The sequence below is a fragment of the Nicotiana sylvestris genome, chromosome 9 (assembly GCF_000393655.2).
Source record: "Nicotiana sylvestris chromosome 9, ASM39365v2, whole genome shotgun sequence".
In the NCBI taxonomy this organism is placed as follows: Eukaryota; Viridiplantae; Streptophyta; class Magnoliopsida; order Solanales; family Solanaceae; genus Nicotiana; species Nicotiana sylvestris.
In genome coordinates, this window is record NC_091065.1 from 21241215 (window position 1) to 21257969 (window position 16755).

Sequence of the window (16755 nt, forward strand, 5' to 3'; positions counted from 1 at the left end):
TAATAAAATAAAACGTGCTTATAAACGGAAAAGTCATATATCAAAGGCGATCAACTTACATCTTTTGTTAATTTTGACTTATGAATATTTTTGTAACTGAATTATAATTTGATTTTGATCATCTTATAAACTTACCAACACCCGACTATTCTTTAATCTAGATAATTTTGGTCAACTGCGCATAATAATACCTTTTCGAAAAACGGGTTATAGCTTCCTAATTTGGGAATTGGGATATTCAGATTCAGAATTTTCAGTTGATACATGTCATCACGTTTATAGCATTCTCTTGCTTCCTATCGAAGACGACTCCCAAATCAAACCATTTTCTACCCGCATAACCCGCCCAAATTCTCATTTCGCATCCTCCGATTCTGAGCGCATCCTCTTCAATTGTACCTCTTATCTCTCCATTTCACAGGTTCTCCCTCTTTCTCTCTCTAGATTCAATTATGCCGTTCGTTTCTTCGTAGTGTTGAACGTTTTCGAGTTTCGGATCTTTATTGAAGTGTCCGTTTTGAAACCCTAACGGACTGTTCTGACATGAAATTTTGGAGTTTAAGTTTTTTTTCGCTTGGATTCGTAATAATTGATTTATTAACTATATTTTTTGATAGATTCGGTGTTGCAGGTGTGAAAATTGATTTAGATTTGTCTGGATTAGGTCAAGATGGTTTCGTTCGAAATGAATGATCGGAAAAGTAAGTCAATCAGTTGTGGCTTGTGAATCAAATTGACTTTGTTCCCATTTCATAATATTTGAGGATTAGTATTACTGACCAACATCGAAATGTGGAATGCGAGAACCTGTGTTAATGAGTTTTGATGTTTTTTGTAATTTAAAATGGTATCTCCTCGTGGAACTATGGCCAATTTGATGTTGTGGTCTAGCCTCCATTTGAAATGGTAACAGAGATCAGAGGCGGATCCGGAATTTAAACTTGATGATTTCAGCATTTAAAGTTCTTTGCACTGAACTTATTTTTGGAATTATGGGTTCACAACATAATAGTTGTTGAAGTTTAGTGGCTTTTTCACATATATATTCATGTTTTGTGTTGAAAATTCTGGATTGTGTTGAACCTGTAGCTAATAAGCTGATGTAGATTATGATATGTTGTATCCGGTTTAGTTTTGTATAATACAGGAAATCATGATCATATTTGTCTTAGCTCGTGGGAGCGTAAAGATTTAAACGGTATAATTTGATGTAGTAGTTACATTTTATTTTTCGTGGCACCGGCTTCCTACGCTTTTAGGTGGAAAATATTCCTTAATTAGAATGAATAATTCTGTAGAGTTCCTATTTATGTAAGTGCGACGTTAGCAATTTTCGTGTATCTTTTAGCAAACACTCCCTCCGTATTTGACTAAAGTCGAAGTTTAAGATATTTTTTGAACTTGTATGATTTATAATTAGAAATGAAAGAAAAGATTAAACATCACATCAAAACATAAAAATTGATTTGTTAAATAATTTTTGAATCTAGGAACTTGTGAGAGTTGCATAAATCAATATTTGTAGAATAGTGTTACACTTGTGGACATCCCAATAAGAAAAAAAGTGTTATAAATTGGGATAGAGGGTGTATGATGTTTCTGCTACTTGGTGCATTTCTAGAGATTGAAAGATGGTAACGCAAAGATGGAAGCATATTGTTTTTCTATTAAATTGTTATATCTACTAAACCTGGGATGCTTGTTGAAGCAGAGATTGGGCTAGGATTGACGGGATTCGGGGTGTTTTTCTCATTCTTGGGGATCATTTTCTTCTTCGATAAGGGACTAATTGCCATGGGAAATGTAAGTACAATTATGCTGCCACGATCACTCTCTCTTAAATGTTCCTTTTAGTTCATCAACTTTTCTTTGCTTTCTGCTTATGCCTCCCAGTTGACGCACTGTTATTTTACTGAATCAGATCCTCTTCTTCTCAGGGGTGGCACTAACCATTGGTCTCAAGTCATCGTTGCAATTTTTTATGAAACGGAGCAACTATAAGGTTTACTTTTTTTATGTGTTTTTCTCTTTCTGCTTCTCACCCCCTCCTTCCTCTTATTCTCTCTTGAAATAGATATTTTGGTGATATATCTTTTGTGTTTCTATTACTTAATCTTTTTTATACTTTATATCGTTTCCTTGTTCCTTAGGGAACAGCTTCATTTGGTGCTGGCTTTTTCTTTGTTGTCATTGGTTGGCCTATATTGGGAATGATTCTTGAAGCTTATGGATTCATTGTACTCTTCAGGTATATTGAGTTCATGTTTCTTTGAATGTTGTAATTTCTTTTTTTATTCCTTTGGTTGCTGATGAATTGTTGTATGCAGTGGTTTCTGGCCAACACTGTCAGTATTCCTGCAAAAGATACCTATTCTAGGTTGGATCTTCCAGCAGCCGTTTGTCAGATCGGTATGTTTGCTTTTAAAATCATATATATCTCATTGCATTATTATCTTTTTGTCTATTTGGGGTGTGCGTCAAGGAATTTGTTAACTAGTTTCCCCTCAATAAACAGTTTTGTCTAAAGTCTAAGGTGGCGCTTGGGCTAGCAAACTTTTATCCCTTTTTTTTGCTTTGGTTTGGTCTCGTTTGGCTTTTATTTCTCTTTGTTTGTATCAGTGTTATAAATAGCACTCGCCTCAGCGCTAATAGCGTGAGGCGAGGCGAGGCGAGGGTGTGTCGCTTCAGAGCATCTGTTGCGTTGCGATTCCAAATAGCGCTCGCTTTAGGGTGTGTTGCGTGAGGCGACAATGTCGCGAGTAGCGACTGTAGCGTCGCTATTTTTTTAAAAAAAAAAGAGAAAGGGAGAAGACTTAAGTCGGGAATTAGGGCTTCGATCTTTTCACCCACGAACAAAAAAACTTCAGCGATTAGGGCTTTTCACCTGCGAACAAACCAACGGTCTTCTTCAGTCTTCTTCTTCGTCATCTGGCTTCATCTTCTTCAAGCTTCAATAGCGAAAAAACAGAGGTATGCTGCGTCTTCTTCTTTTTCTTCTTCTTCTTTCTTCTTTCTTCTCTTCTTCTTTCTATTTTGTTTCTTCTGTTTTTTGTCGATAGAAACAGAGCCAAATAGGGTCTGTATTTGTGCTGTTTTTGTCGAGCAAAAACTGAGACTTTTCTTTTTCTCTTATCTTTTTTTTTGCTCTGTGTTGTCTTCTTCTTTAGTTGCTGTTTTTCTAGAGGCAAAAATTTCATTTTTGTTCTTTTTTCTTTGCTGTTTCCAAAGGCAGAATCAATTTTTTGTTTTGCTCTGTTTTTTTTTGTCTTTTTTTCTTTGCTGTTTTTTTCCAGAGACAGTGTTTCCAAAGGCAGAATCATTTTTTTTTTGCTCTATTTTTTTGTCTTCTTTATATAGTAGAATTAATTGCATTGACTTGATATTGAGTTTTTAGTTATATGTATATAATATTTTATGTTTTTGTATAAATTGTCGCTTCACATAAAAAAGGCGAGCGCTTCGCTGCGCGCCTCTCGCCTCAGTGAAGCGGGCCCTCGTCGCTATTTGTCGCTGCACGCTATCCAAAACACTGGTTTTTATGATTGTTTGAATGGGGCTTTGGGGGTTATTGGTCTTAATATCTTTATGTTGTGAGTTGTAGGGCAAGGCACCTGCTACCCCAATTTTTTGTTTTTGGTGTTGATTACTGCTGTAGTAGATCATCATTGAATTTATAAACTGAAAAGTCAGCAACTACTCTCAACCCTACTAACTTTTGTTATATCATGATATTCTATGTATTAAAAGAAAGAAATTAGACGAATAATGCAGTGAATTTTCTCGGCTTTCCACCCAATATTTAGCAAATTACTTCAATATTTATTGACCACCACTCGTAAAATTGACTTGCTCACACCCAATATCTTCATTGCACTGTCATTTCTAATCTTGCACTGTAGTTGTCAGGACCCAAAACCACCATCCGGTCGTGATGGCGCCTAACTCACTTGCTAGGCAAGCCACGCATAACAATAACAATTCAAGATAAAAATTAGGAAACAATACAAATCTAAAAGCCAAATATCATAAATAAAGACTCTTGTGATACAAGAAATCTCCTAGAATTGGTAATATAGAGTCATGAGCTCTACAATAGGATTACAAGTCTGATATTATACAAGTATTGTCTGAACAATAATAGTAGTAATAGTAATGGAAAGAGACGCCAAGATTTGCGAACATGATGCAACTCGACCTCGTCTCCCACAGTAATCCAACACAAGGTCCCACACCTGGATTTGCACAATTAAGTGCAGAGTGTAGTATAAGTACAACCAATCCCGTATACTCCGTAAGTATCATGACTAACCTCGGGCGGGTTAAAATGGGCTGAGTCATATGACTTGCCCAAAAGTTACTTGGCTAAGATGGGCTAAAATTTGGGTTATAACCTAACCCGCCCAATTCTTATTAAGATTTAATTAATATGTATTGTTTTCTTATAAATTGTATAATTACTAAATAAGACTTTTTTTTTCTTATAAATTGGCAAAGTTACTCATAGATCAATTTGGACTAAAAATTAGCCCAACTTTAAATGGGTTGAGATGGGTTGGGTCAAGATGGACTAAGTTCAATAAGTGAGATAGTCAATAACCAGCCCAACCTTGGGCCAAATTTGACAGCCCTAGTCAAACCAGAGCAATTTTCTCCCATTGTGTCATATTTTTTGATTGTTCTCTCATTGTGTCATTTATGTGTGCTACTTGATCTCTTTGTTAAACGTAATAATTTCTAATTTTGTTTAATCATGTTCACTGGACACCTTTCTTAACCGTCTCATTTTTATGGCACACATTTGGAGATATTTAGGACCAGCATTCACGTCCATATAACGTTGTTGGTCTCATGTCCATTGACTCCATTCCATAGACTTCCTTTTTAACTTTTTCAGGCATCTTCTTATCAATTAGTATTCCTGTGACACTCCTCTATTTCGACCATCTTAATTTTGTTATCCATGTCATTTCCTTGGAAGACTGAAACCTATACCTTTATTTTCTGTATTTAAACACCATCCACTTCACACTTAATATTTTGAGTGATAAACTTGCTATATATATATATTCTATGTAATTTTACTTATCTTATAACCTGTTAAGAAAGGTTGGAAAATATAAGAAGTGGCTATAAGCCCAATCTATAAGTAGGGTAAGATAGGACAGGGGCCTGTGCCCAAAACATAATAAGTGTATTGATATGGTGTCAAAGGGTTAAAATATTAGGTCAACCTGATAATCTATCTATTATGTACTATACACTTATAAACATTTTACCCATGGTTTCATATTAAGCTATTATCACTTAGCTAACTAGTTCTTTTATTTTGCTAAGGCTAATTCATTTCAATATTACAACAACTTAAAAAAGCCCCATGAAATTGAAAACCTCATTACCTTTTGTAAATATAATGAACTTTTTTGATAGGCAAGGAAATTAATATATTGAATTAATCATATGGTATTTTAAAAACATTGTACAACACTAGGTAGGTCTCAAGTTATTGGTTTTTGAAGCATTTTGCCAATTTGAATTGTCATAGCATGTTTAATATAATTAATAAATTAATATTATAGGTTCCATAAGTTTTACCAGGTAGTGAGCCAATATTTATGGGTTTGGATAGGGAGAAGTTCAAAATTTCCAAAATTATGTTAAAGTTCAGGTGGTGTTGTGGTGGATTAATGATTTAAGAGAAACCACATTTCTTTCTACTAGTTGGTCTTAAAATTTGTTCTGCGCCCAAACCATTTCCTGCACATGTTTTACAAGCAAGTCATTGGACTTCCCATGCTACAAACTTGAGATGTTATTTTCCACAATTGAGATAGACCAGACCAAATATTAAGCAACAGGGTCTAAAATAATTTCACTCAATTTATTCAGGCAGTGTCCTATGAATCAACATAAATAGGCAATTGATATGACCTGATTTAGTGAGATCCGGAAAAGATCCATACTGGGCGACTTCTTCTTGGTCTTGTCTTATGACTTGATTCCTTCTCTAACCTTATTCCGACATGAGCACACAAGCTGTTTTACGAGTTAGGAGTAACTATTTACACATACTTGAAAGTTTGCCAAGGCTCTCCCTGAGTTCTTTGTTTTTCCCGGAAATGGAAATTATGGGTGTTCCACTCTTCATTGATCACTATCATCTTATCTGAGACATTTCTATTTTAATAAAATAAATTAAACATTTATGCCTAGTTATTAGATACTGATATGAAGTTGGGTGAAGGTGTGAGATGTTATATAAGGTCATAGACTGCTATGGGGTTGTCAACCTTGTTAAGTAACTTCTGATTTTCTAATCCTTGTGCATCTGTTGAAAATTGCATATTACAATTCGTGTTCAGTTTCTTTTACCTGAGATTGTTTATTCTTCTCTGCAGTTCTTTGACCGCTATCGTGGGAAACGTGTCCCTGTATAATCTCAGTTCAATGGTGCAAAATTAAGCGACATTGAGTAACCCCACTCGTACGTTTGTAAAGTACTGTGTTCTCAAGTTTTACGTCTAGTTGTCTAGAAGGGTGTTGACAGTATAGTTTGTTTGCAGTTTATGATTATGAGCCTTGTTGGCTCCTGGTGAGTTCTAGAGCAAGTAACATAATTTTTTATTGATTTTGCAAGTAACATAATTCCGATTTTATCTTCTCAATTTATTGATTTACTACTCTGTTGATGCACTGCCCATTTGACCTACTCTTAGAAGTTGCAATATGCAATCCAGATTTATGGTGTTCCGTGCGTCTGATTATAACAATGAGTTAATGACCAATGAACGATCCTTTTCCTCTCTCCTTTCCCCTTCTCTCTTTTTAACCTTTTTCCATGTAACTACTACCTGTTCTGTTTTGGTTAATTTTTTTGAGCTTGTTTTTCTTGTGTTGCACCAGTAGGTTGGTCAAATAGATGTTTTTTAGTCGGTCATAGTGTTACCCAATTGATCTATTTATCTAACTAGCAATATCGTTATAATTCGATAAAGGAAAAGAACATATGGTATACACCCACGTACGTTGATTATCTTTTTTCCCAGGATTAACACATACTCCTGTTTCAATTCATGTATCTAACTTTTCATTTGAGCCTCATTAAAAAACAATACCTCTTTCTATATTTAGTAACTCTCTAACTCTAGTTTTTCACATGGCATATTTAAAACAAGAAGATTCAACAGCCTTTTGGCACTACACGTATATTTAGTTTAAGAGTACAAGATTAAAAATCTTCTTTACTTTCTTAAATTTCGTGTACTATCAAACTAAGACACATAAATTGATGTGGAGGGAATATTACTTTGGAGACATTTGATAAAATCGGAGCGATACAGTGGCACATGATGATACAGTCTTTAAGAAGGATTGTGGGTGAGCTTATGTTGACGCTCAACTAATATGTCCCAGTTTAACATGCTTCGACAAGTTACACAAGTTTTATATCTCGAACAAAATCTATTAGATGAGTTGATTGAAGATAGACCCGTTAATCGGACGCGATGCATATTCGTAGGGTGATTTCACACTTCTAGCTGTTGTCAATTTTTTTAAAACAAAATATAGAAGAAACCCACTGAAATGTGACTCATACGAGTTGCCCTCCAAGTCCAACTTTGAGATCTGAAACGTCGTCCGTTTTCTCAATGTCTATTAATAATAACACTACTAGCCTGAGTTAGAGTGAAGTATAACAATTAAAATTATATTACTCCCTCCGTGTCAAATTAGATGAGGCATTTTGACTCGACACGGAGTTTAAGAGAAAAAGGAGAGACTTTTGAAACTTATGGTCTTAAAACCTTAAGGGATTAAAGCTTTATGGGGCCAAAACATTTGTGTGGTTATAAAAGCTTCCTATTAATGGTAAAATGAATAAAATGAAAAGTTTAAAGTTAAATTATTTCCAATTATAGAAATATGTCATTTTTTTGGGATCTGACTAATAAATAAAGTGTTTCATCTAAATTGAAAGGAGGGAGTAGCTTGTAACTGGGAACTAATAGATTTATCAACGAAGAAGAGGAGAAGAGAGGATGGGGCAGGAGATGGTGGGGAAGAAGTGTGAGGAATAAGCAGCTTTTTGCGTAAAAATTGTGTAGGGTAGCCACTTTTTAAAGTGGTATTTACTTTTTATCCAGCATTTTTAATGCTTAGCAATTGTAGCCACTAGTCTATTAAAATTAATATGAAAAGATTATGTTACCCTTTATTCTATCTCTTTCATGTGTTAGGGAGAAGAACTGTTATGAGACGGAAGAATTTTTCGGTGGGACTGCCGTAGACTCAACGTTTTTGAAACCTTTGAAAGATGCTGACATAATAATTTACATAATCATGAAAAGTAAGATGTTCAGTAATTAAATACTAATCAATTAAAAAGAAAATTAATTAGATAAATTTGTGGGACAATGGTAATTCAAAGTTGTGGTGCATATATACAGCAGGAGTTCATTAGCTGGATAATTATTTTATTGATAGAAGTTGCAGTTACACTTGTAGAGGAGGGACCAACCCATAATAAAGTTCTTAAAAGACTTCCCACTTAGTACGTACACGTAGAGAAAGGACTTGAACATACAGTTATGGATCCTGAACTTACAGTTTCAAGTTCAAAAGTTAAGGACATTTGGTCCTTAACTTCAAGTTCCAAGTTCAAAAGTTAAGGACACTTGGTCCTGAACTTAGAGTTACAAGTTCAAAAGTTAATGACACTTGGTCCTGAACTTAGACTAACAAGCTCAAAAGTACTTAGAGTTACAAGTTCAAAAGTTAATGACAATTGGTCCTGAACTTAGACTAACAAGCTCAAAAGTTAAGGACAATAGGTCCTGAACTTACAGTTACAAGTTCAAAAATTAAGGACAATAGGTCCTGAGGTCCTGAACTTAGACTAACAAGCTCAAAAGTTAAGGACAATAGGTCCTAAACTTAGGCTAAGAAGCCCAAAAGTTAAGGACACTTGATCCTGAACTTACAGTTACAAGTTCAAAAGTTAAGGACATGTAGTCCTGAAGTTAAGTTCAAAAGTTAAGGACATGTAGTCATGAAGTTAAGTTCAAAAGTTAAGGACTTGTAGTCCTGAACTTAGAGTTCCAAGTTCAAAAGTTAAGGACATGTAGTCCCGAAGTCCTGAAGTTAAGTTCAAAAATTAAGGACATGAGTAGAAGAGTATTTTCGTCCGGGCAATTAAAGTTTATTAAAGCAGTGGCTAAAGACTAAAGACATTTTAAACAGTTGCTTAAAAGTAAATACATGTGTTATTAGTGGCTAACCGTGCATTTCTCCCGCCTTTTGCACTTTGTTACATTCTGCCAAAGTTTTTACTAAAAATGTCAAATCAGGCTGGACCGTGTTAAGTACAATAAATGAATAAATTCTTATATATATATATATAGAAATTTTCATAAAGCACTATCTTTTAGTAGTAATTAGCCATCTATAGATACCATTTGCTATATACCAAGAAAGGTAGTTTCAAGTACCTCGGATCGGTTATTCAGGGGATCGGGGAGATTGACGAGGATGTCACACACCGTATAGGGGTGGGTTGGATGAAGTGGAGGTTAGCGTCGGGAGTCTTGTGTGACAAGAAAGTGCCACCGTTACTAAAAGGTAAGTTTTATAGAGCAGTGGTTAGGCCTGCCATGTTGTATGGAACTGAATGTTGGCCGGTAAAGAACTCACACACCCAGAAGATGAAAGTAGCAGAGATGAGGATGTTGAGGTGGATGTGCGGGCATACAAGGATGGATAAGATTAGGAATGCAGATATTCGAGAGAAGGTGGGTGTGGCCCCCATGGAGGACAAGATGCGGGAAGTAAGACTCAGATGGTTTGGGCACATTCAGAGGAGGAGCACTGATGCACCGGTGAGGAGGTGTGAGCGACTGGCTGTAGTGGGCACGCGGAGAGGTAGAGGGAGACCTAAGAAGTATTGGGGAGAGGTGATCAGACAGGACATGGCGCGACTTAGGATTACTGAGGACATGACCCTTGATAGGGAATTATGGAGGTCGAGCATTAAGGTTGTAGGTTAGGGGAGAGTGTGAATATTTCTACAGCACAAGTGAGAGAGACTATCTAGTTAGGAGTTAGACTAGGAATGTCAGTGGTCGTCTATTGATGCAGGGCTTTACCTTCTAGTTGTACTATACCAGCCATCTATTTCGTATTTCGTATTTCGTATCCTGTATTTCATATTTCGTATCTCTTATATATTGTTGTTATTTTTATTACGCATTTTTATGGTACTAATATATCATCTCCTATTGCTTTTTTGAGCCGAGGGTCTCCTGGAAACAGCCTCTCTACCCTTCGGGGTAGGGGTAAGGTCTGCGTACATATTACCCTCCCCAGACCCCACTTGTGGGATTATACTGGGTTGTTGTTGTTGTTGTTGTTGCTGCTATATAACGGGTTATAGATACTTTTTTTGTGGTTATATGATGTATTTGATGTATTTAAGCTATTGTATTCATGAATACAGTAGCAAAAATAGGCGTGAATCAGGGAAGTCCAGCTAATCAGTTGTTGTATTCGAGTGTATTCGCCTGTATTCATGGCATAAAACATGGGATTACAGCTGGACAAATTATTGTATTTTGCTGTATTCGACTGTATTTATGACATGAAACAAGGGGATTACACTGTTTTTAAATGGAAAATGTATCAATTAACATAATAGACTACTAATATAACTCAACAAACTCAATTATAACACATAAAATTTATATTTTCGGTTATAAAAAAGATTCTCAACTGGAAAACCCCCCCAAAACATAGCAATCTCCAGAGAAATTATATAATACATCTGAATACATAAATTATATTAATTGAAAAAATATATGAATACATAGAATACAACGGGATACATTGAAATACAATGAAAAAAAGACAGTGAATACAATGAAATACACGGAATACAGCGAGATACATTGAATTACAATGAATAAAAAGATAATAAATACAATAAAATACATGAAAATACACGTGATACGTTGCAAATACATTGAAATATATTAACAGAAAATCAAGTTGCTCAGCCCCAAACTCCGTCATCTTTGCTCAACAACAAACCCTAATTTCCGCCTTGTAGCCAAATAGTCCTTCCATCTTCAAAGATCTTGCACGCTCAAACCTGGAGGAAGTGACTGCTTCAAATCTATGTACCTCCACAAGTCTTAGAGATAAAGTCCTAAATCAGGCAACCATAAAATACGTGATCTTTGGCTCCGATCTTCTTCATCCCTTCCATCATGGTGAGGCGAGCTCGTTTGTCCCGGTCACTGTTATCTTTTTTTGCAGATTCAATTTGTAATTACCATCCTTTCCTTTTAGCTCTGACCTGTGTTGCTCGATATCTCTGTTATAATGATCTCTAAATACTTAGCGAAAAAGAATGATAATTTGCGCTTGTTTTGTGTGGGTTAGGGTTTGTTGTCGCTGTGCATTAGAAGGAGGAGGAGAGCAGAAATTTTAATGGGACGGGGGAAGAGAATGTGATGTATCAAAGTAGAGAGAGAAAGAAAATAGTGTAACTGATTAGCGTACTTAGTGTCTTAGGGCTAGGAGGTAACCAAAATTAAATATTTTGCTATAAACCTTAAAAGGTATCTACAGAATATATTTTTTTTTAAATGGTATTTATTTAAAATAAATAAGGTGATAACCTTTGCTATAGGAGGTAAAAATTTCTATATTTTTAGGGAGAATTACATCCCTTGTCACTTGGCCTAACAACCCATCAGAAAATGGCCCATGTTTGAAGCCCTTACCTAGTATAGCCCAGGTTGTACATAATCTGAAAATTAATTTTCACCAGTTAGCCCACCCCTTATTTCTTCGTTCCCCTTTTTTCTTCGTTCTTCTTCTCCTTTCCATGTCAGCCTTTGCACCACAAAATTTCTCTACTATTGTTATTCTCCTTCAATTCTTTTCCGGATTTCAATGATTAACTAAGGATTTAAAAAATAAAAGTCACCATTACAAGTGGTTCGAAGATTCGATTTCAGAAATTGAGTTTTTCGATTTGTTAGTTGTTTGGAATGGATGTTGTCTCAATTGATTGGAATCATTAAGATGAGTTCAAAACTTAAATTTCAAGTGATTTGGAGTAGCTTTAGGCTATATTTGAGTTAAATTTCAGAGGATGCCCAAGGAAGAAAAAGAATACGTGAAGCTCCATTGATAGGATTCATTTGTATAATAATGTATAAATAGTATATAACAGTGTATAAACACAACTTATACACTATTATATCCAAGGTTGATACATTATTTACAGGTATTTGGTGAATTTCTCGCATTTTTATACACCTATATACATAGTGTATCAAGAATATTTTCACTCTGTGATTATACATCTTTATACACTTTTATACAACTATATACATACTGTACCTCTTCGTATAAAAGTGTATAAGCATCGCTGACGAAATTTTTGTACGATTTTCACTTGCAATTCTTGTATAAAACTAGTCCAAATCTCTAGCAAATAACTTCAAACTTTGTATACAACCTACTTAGACTATTTCTAATAAGTTCAAACAATACCCACTCCAAATTTCTCACAAAATCATAATCGAAATTTAACAAGATTAGCATTAAATTAGATGAGGTTTTAGGATCCTTGCGTCTGTTTTTGCGTTTTGCAGTTGTGATAGGTATGTATAAACCTGAAGATATACAATTTTTTTTTTAAAAAAAAAACAGAGAAGTATTGGTTATGGAAGAAGACACGAATGAATGTTGACTGAATGGGGAACTAATTTTTCTTTTCAGATTTGTTTGCATATGATTCTTTTTCATTAATTAAATTAAATATTTATGGGTGAAAAATGAGGAGAGAGCTACAATAGGGGTAGGTAGGAATAAATGAGATTGTTATAATTAGAGGAAATGTGAAGAAAAGATCTTATTGATATTTGACTGCACATTTACAAACTTATAACTGGACTAAAATATTGCAAGATCAACTTATGTAGTGCATTATTCTATAATTTATTCTATTTTGTATTACCAGTTACTATTCTGAATAGCCAGTGCCAAATTCCCGTTACCTAGAGCTTAGTGTTACAATGCGACTTTCACGGCCCCAATTCTTTCAAAGGCAAATGCAAATAAAATAATAATAATAAAAATAAATTAAAATAAAAGAAAGCTCCATAAAATGGCAAGTGTCACCTATAGTGGCCCTAACCATGAACAATATATTTGAGGAAGTTATCATATAGTAGGATCAGTCATTGAGAGTTTTAGTCATTAAACATACTGCATTTTCAACAACTCCTTTCTACCAACCCCGAGTACTGAAACTTAGAGTAAAACATGCCAAGGCTCTGCTCCTCCTTTTGTTTTGCTAATAATATAAACTTCATAATGTCAGCAACTTCTATCCTGTAGAAGCAAAATATAAATATCAAAAACTATAACTCATGGCCTATGATTTCATAGGCAAAGAATATAAGTCTTATTATTGGCAGTAATATTTTTTCGATAGTATAATTTAACATATTATAGCAATTTATTGACTTTTAAAAAAAAAATCAAATTCAACTTACCATTGATGCATATACTTATATGTATTATCTTATATCGTTTTTACGCCGTCAGTGCATTGAACTTAAACTCAAAGGCAAATTACTTTGGCACCGGTACAAGGCCAAGTATTTGCAATTGAATAATCAATGCAACTTGAGTATTATCATGAAAAGGAAAGCATGAGAATTGCAACCAAAGTAGGCTTACAATAGAATGCAATCTTGAAAACTCATATATATAGCCTTCAATACCACTTGAAATTATACATCAATTCTTCTACTCCTTACAAATTATAAGCTCAATAACTAAAGTTATAATAATCAAAAGCTATGGCTCCATCATTGTCAACAATCTTTAGTTCCAACACATGGAATGTCAAGAATTTTGTTGTAAATGAAGGCCATGGAGTGAAAGGTCTTGCAGATATGGGAATTGAGACACTACCTAAGCAATATATTCAACCACTCGAAGAACGAATTTACACGAGCAATGTTAAGTTGGCTGAAGAACTATCTATACCCGTCATTGATATGTCAAATTGGAACGATCCAAATGTGGCGAATTCGATATGTAATGCAGCCGAGAAATGGGGTTTTTTTCAGATTGTCAATCATGGAATTCCAATTCAAGTATTTGAGAATGTTAAGGATGCTACACATAGGTTCTTTGCTTTGCCTGCTGAAGAAAAGATAAAGTACTCAAAAGAGTATTCTTCTACGAATAATGTTCGTTTTGGGACAAGCTTTACTCCTCAAGCTGAACAGGCTTTAGAGTGGAAAGATTACCTTAGCCTTTTCTATGTTTCTGATGAAGAAGCTGCTGATTTTTGGCCTCCTGCTTGCAGGTTCAATTTTCTTTTAATTTTCATGTTTTTCTCCACTTCTAGTTTAAAAGCAGGTTAATTTCATATACAATCATCCAACTTTAAATTAACCTAAATAGCCGCTCACCTAACCGTTTAAACTAAAAATAGACAGCAAATATATAATATTATAAGCCATGTATCATATGTGTGTAATCGTGTATAATCAGTATATAATCTATATATACCAGCTAGGAAAAATAAACAATGAATCCAACCGGCTATTTATATAAAGATCCCTAATAAAAATTATCTTTTGTCATATTAAAGTAAATTAACTTAATCCATTATAATAGTAAAGTCACAAGACTAAGTTTTGTCACATAGGATTAATCGAAGTTTACCAACTATAAAGTTAGTGACTCAGACTGTTATAGTGGATAAAGTTCAGTTATTTAATACGATAAATATTTGTTTAGCGACTTTAATGTTACAGTGGGTAAAATTTAGTGACCCAATGTAAAAATAACTTGTAAAGAAACATATTTAAAAGATAGAGTTTGATAGAGTTTTGTCTGGGACCGCTAGCGGTTTATGTTATGTTTACACTATTTTTTTTGTTTTGCATAGTATGGTGTTATTGCCTTTTCACTTATTCGATGTCTCCTACGACACTGTTATTATTTTTCTGGTTCTTTTGTTGTTACAGTTATATTCTTTTGTTCTTTTTTGATATTATTGTCTTTTTTGTTGAGTCGAGGGTCTCCCACAAACAACCTCTTTATCCTTCCGGGGTAGGTGTAAAGTCTGCGTACACTCTAACCTCCCCAAACCTCCCCAGATCCCACGAATGAGATTTTACTGAGTTGTGTTGTGTTGTATTCAAAAGAAAACCTATCTAATTGTTGTTTGATCTTAGGGATGAAGCACTTCAATTCATGAAAAAGGCCAATCTTGTGATCAAAAGATTGATGGAAGCACTAATGAAAGGACTAAATGTGAAAGAGGTTGATGAAGCTAAAGAATCACTTCTAATGGGTTCAAAGAGGATCAACCTTAACTACTATCCCAAATGCCCGAATCCTGAACTTACAGTCGGGGTAGGGCGTCACTCTGATGTCTCAACATTAACCATCTTGCTTCAGGACAATATCGGAGGACTTTACGTGCGAAAACTAGACAATGACAGTACTTGGCTTCCTGTCCCTCCGATTAATGGAGCGCTTGTGATTAACGTTGGCGATGCGCTTCAAATTCTGAGCAATGGTCGATACAAGAGTATCGAGCATCGTGTTATTGCTAATGGTAGCAATAACAGAGTTTCAGTGCCAATTTTTGTGAACCCTAAGCCAAATGATGTTATTGGTCCTTTACAAGAAGTGTTGGAAAATGGTGAAAAACCAGTGTATAAGCAAGTTCTTTACTCGGATTATGTCAAGCATTTTTTCAGGAAAGCTCATGATGGAAAGGACACTGTTGATTTTGCAAAGATATGACATACTTTGTCAAGTGTAACAACCTTTTTTATTTAACATTCCCACAAGCTGAAGGAAGAAAAATAATGGAAAGAAAATTTCAGGCATGTAATATTGATAACATTTTCACGATTTGTCGTACTTTGAAAGGGTAAATTTCACACATGGTCATATAACTATAACTTCTTTTTTACAAACTTGTTTTTAGTTTTATGACACTACCTCTTTTTTTTACACATGAAAAATTTACTTTTACACGTAAGAGAACTGTCTTTTCTACATAAGAGATCTAAAAATGTCATTTTCTTAATTTTAAAATTGTAAAGGGGCATGATGTACAAATAGCACCACAAAATCACAATTGCCGGAAATATAACTTTCTGATGCAATATTTTTTATACTTCATACTTGTTATTTTCAATCTAATAAATATTGATCCAATTAAAAATGCTTGCATTGATTTTTTAATAATTCCTCTCTCTGGCAAATAATTATATATAGTCCGTAGAGTTTGGTTTGCCATAAAAAAGAAGGCTAATTCGGACGGGAAAAACTAACTCACCAGCGTAACTCCATTTATTTCGTATGATCAAGTGGTAAATTAAGTGTTTACCCGTAAAGCAATATAGTTAAATTTATACGTGGTTTTTAGACAAGTGAATTAATTTGATCCCGAAATAATAACATAACTGAAGAATTGTACAATACTTAGCCTCAGAATGTAGATGAAATAGTAGAAATAATAATTCCGGGATCAAAATTTTCGTACATAGCAATGATGGAATAAAAAATAAGAAGGTAAAATGATATTAAACTTTGTATAGAATGTAGTGTAAGTTAGCCAGAAAATTTGTGTCCTATACAATGATAATTGGCTCATTATTTATAGCCGTGTCTAGGGAAGGAGGTCCTAAGATCATGCCCCCTTTTAATGTC

General features: G+C 34.5%; 2 protein-coding genes across 2 annotated transcripts; both read left to right on the top strand.

Moving 5' to 3' along the window:
* Nucleotides 1-230: 230 nt before the first annotated feature.
* LOC104245047 (vesicle transport protein GOT1-like) lies at nt 231-6677 on the top strand. Its single transcript, XM_009800605.2, has 7 exons — nt 231-421; nt 618-701; nt 1712-1803; nt 1922-2002; nt 2151-2248; nt 2328-2409; nt 6396-6677. Exons 2-7 carry the CDS (start codon nt 671-673, stop codon nt 6432-6434), a joined length of 423 nt encoding a protein of 140 aa, XP_009798907.1. The 5' UTR covers nt 231-421; nt 618-670; the 3' UTR covers nt 6435-6677.
* A 7194-nt stretch (nt 6678-13871) lies between these two features.
* Nucleotides 13872-15840, top strand: LOC104245046 (feruloyl CoA ortho-hydroxylase F6H1-3-like). The gene is made up of 2 exons (XM_009800604.2): nt 13872-14386; nt 15264-15840. Exons 1-2 carry the CDS (start codon nt 13872-13874, stop codon nt 15838-15840), a joined length of 1092 nt encoding a protein of 363 aa, XP_009798906.1.
* Nucleotides 15841-16755: the final 915 nt, after the last annotated feature.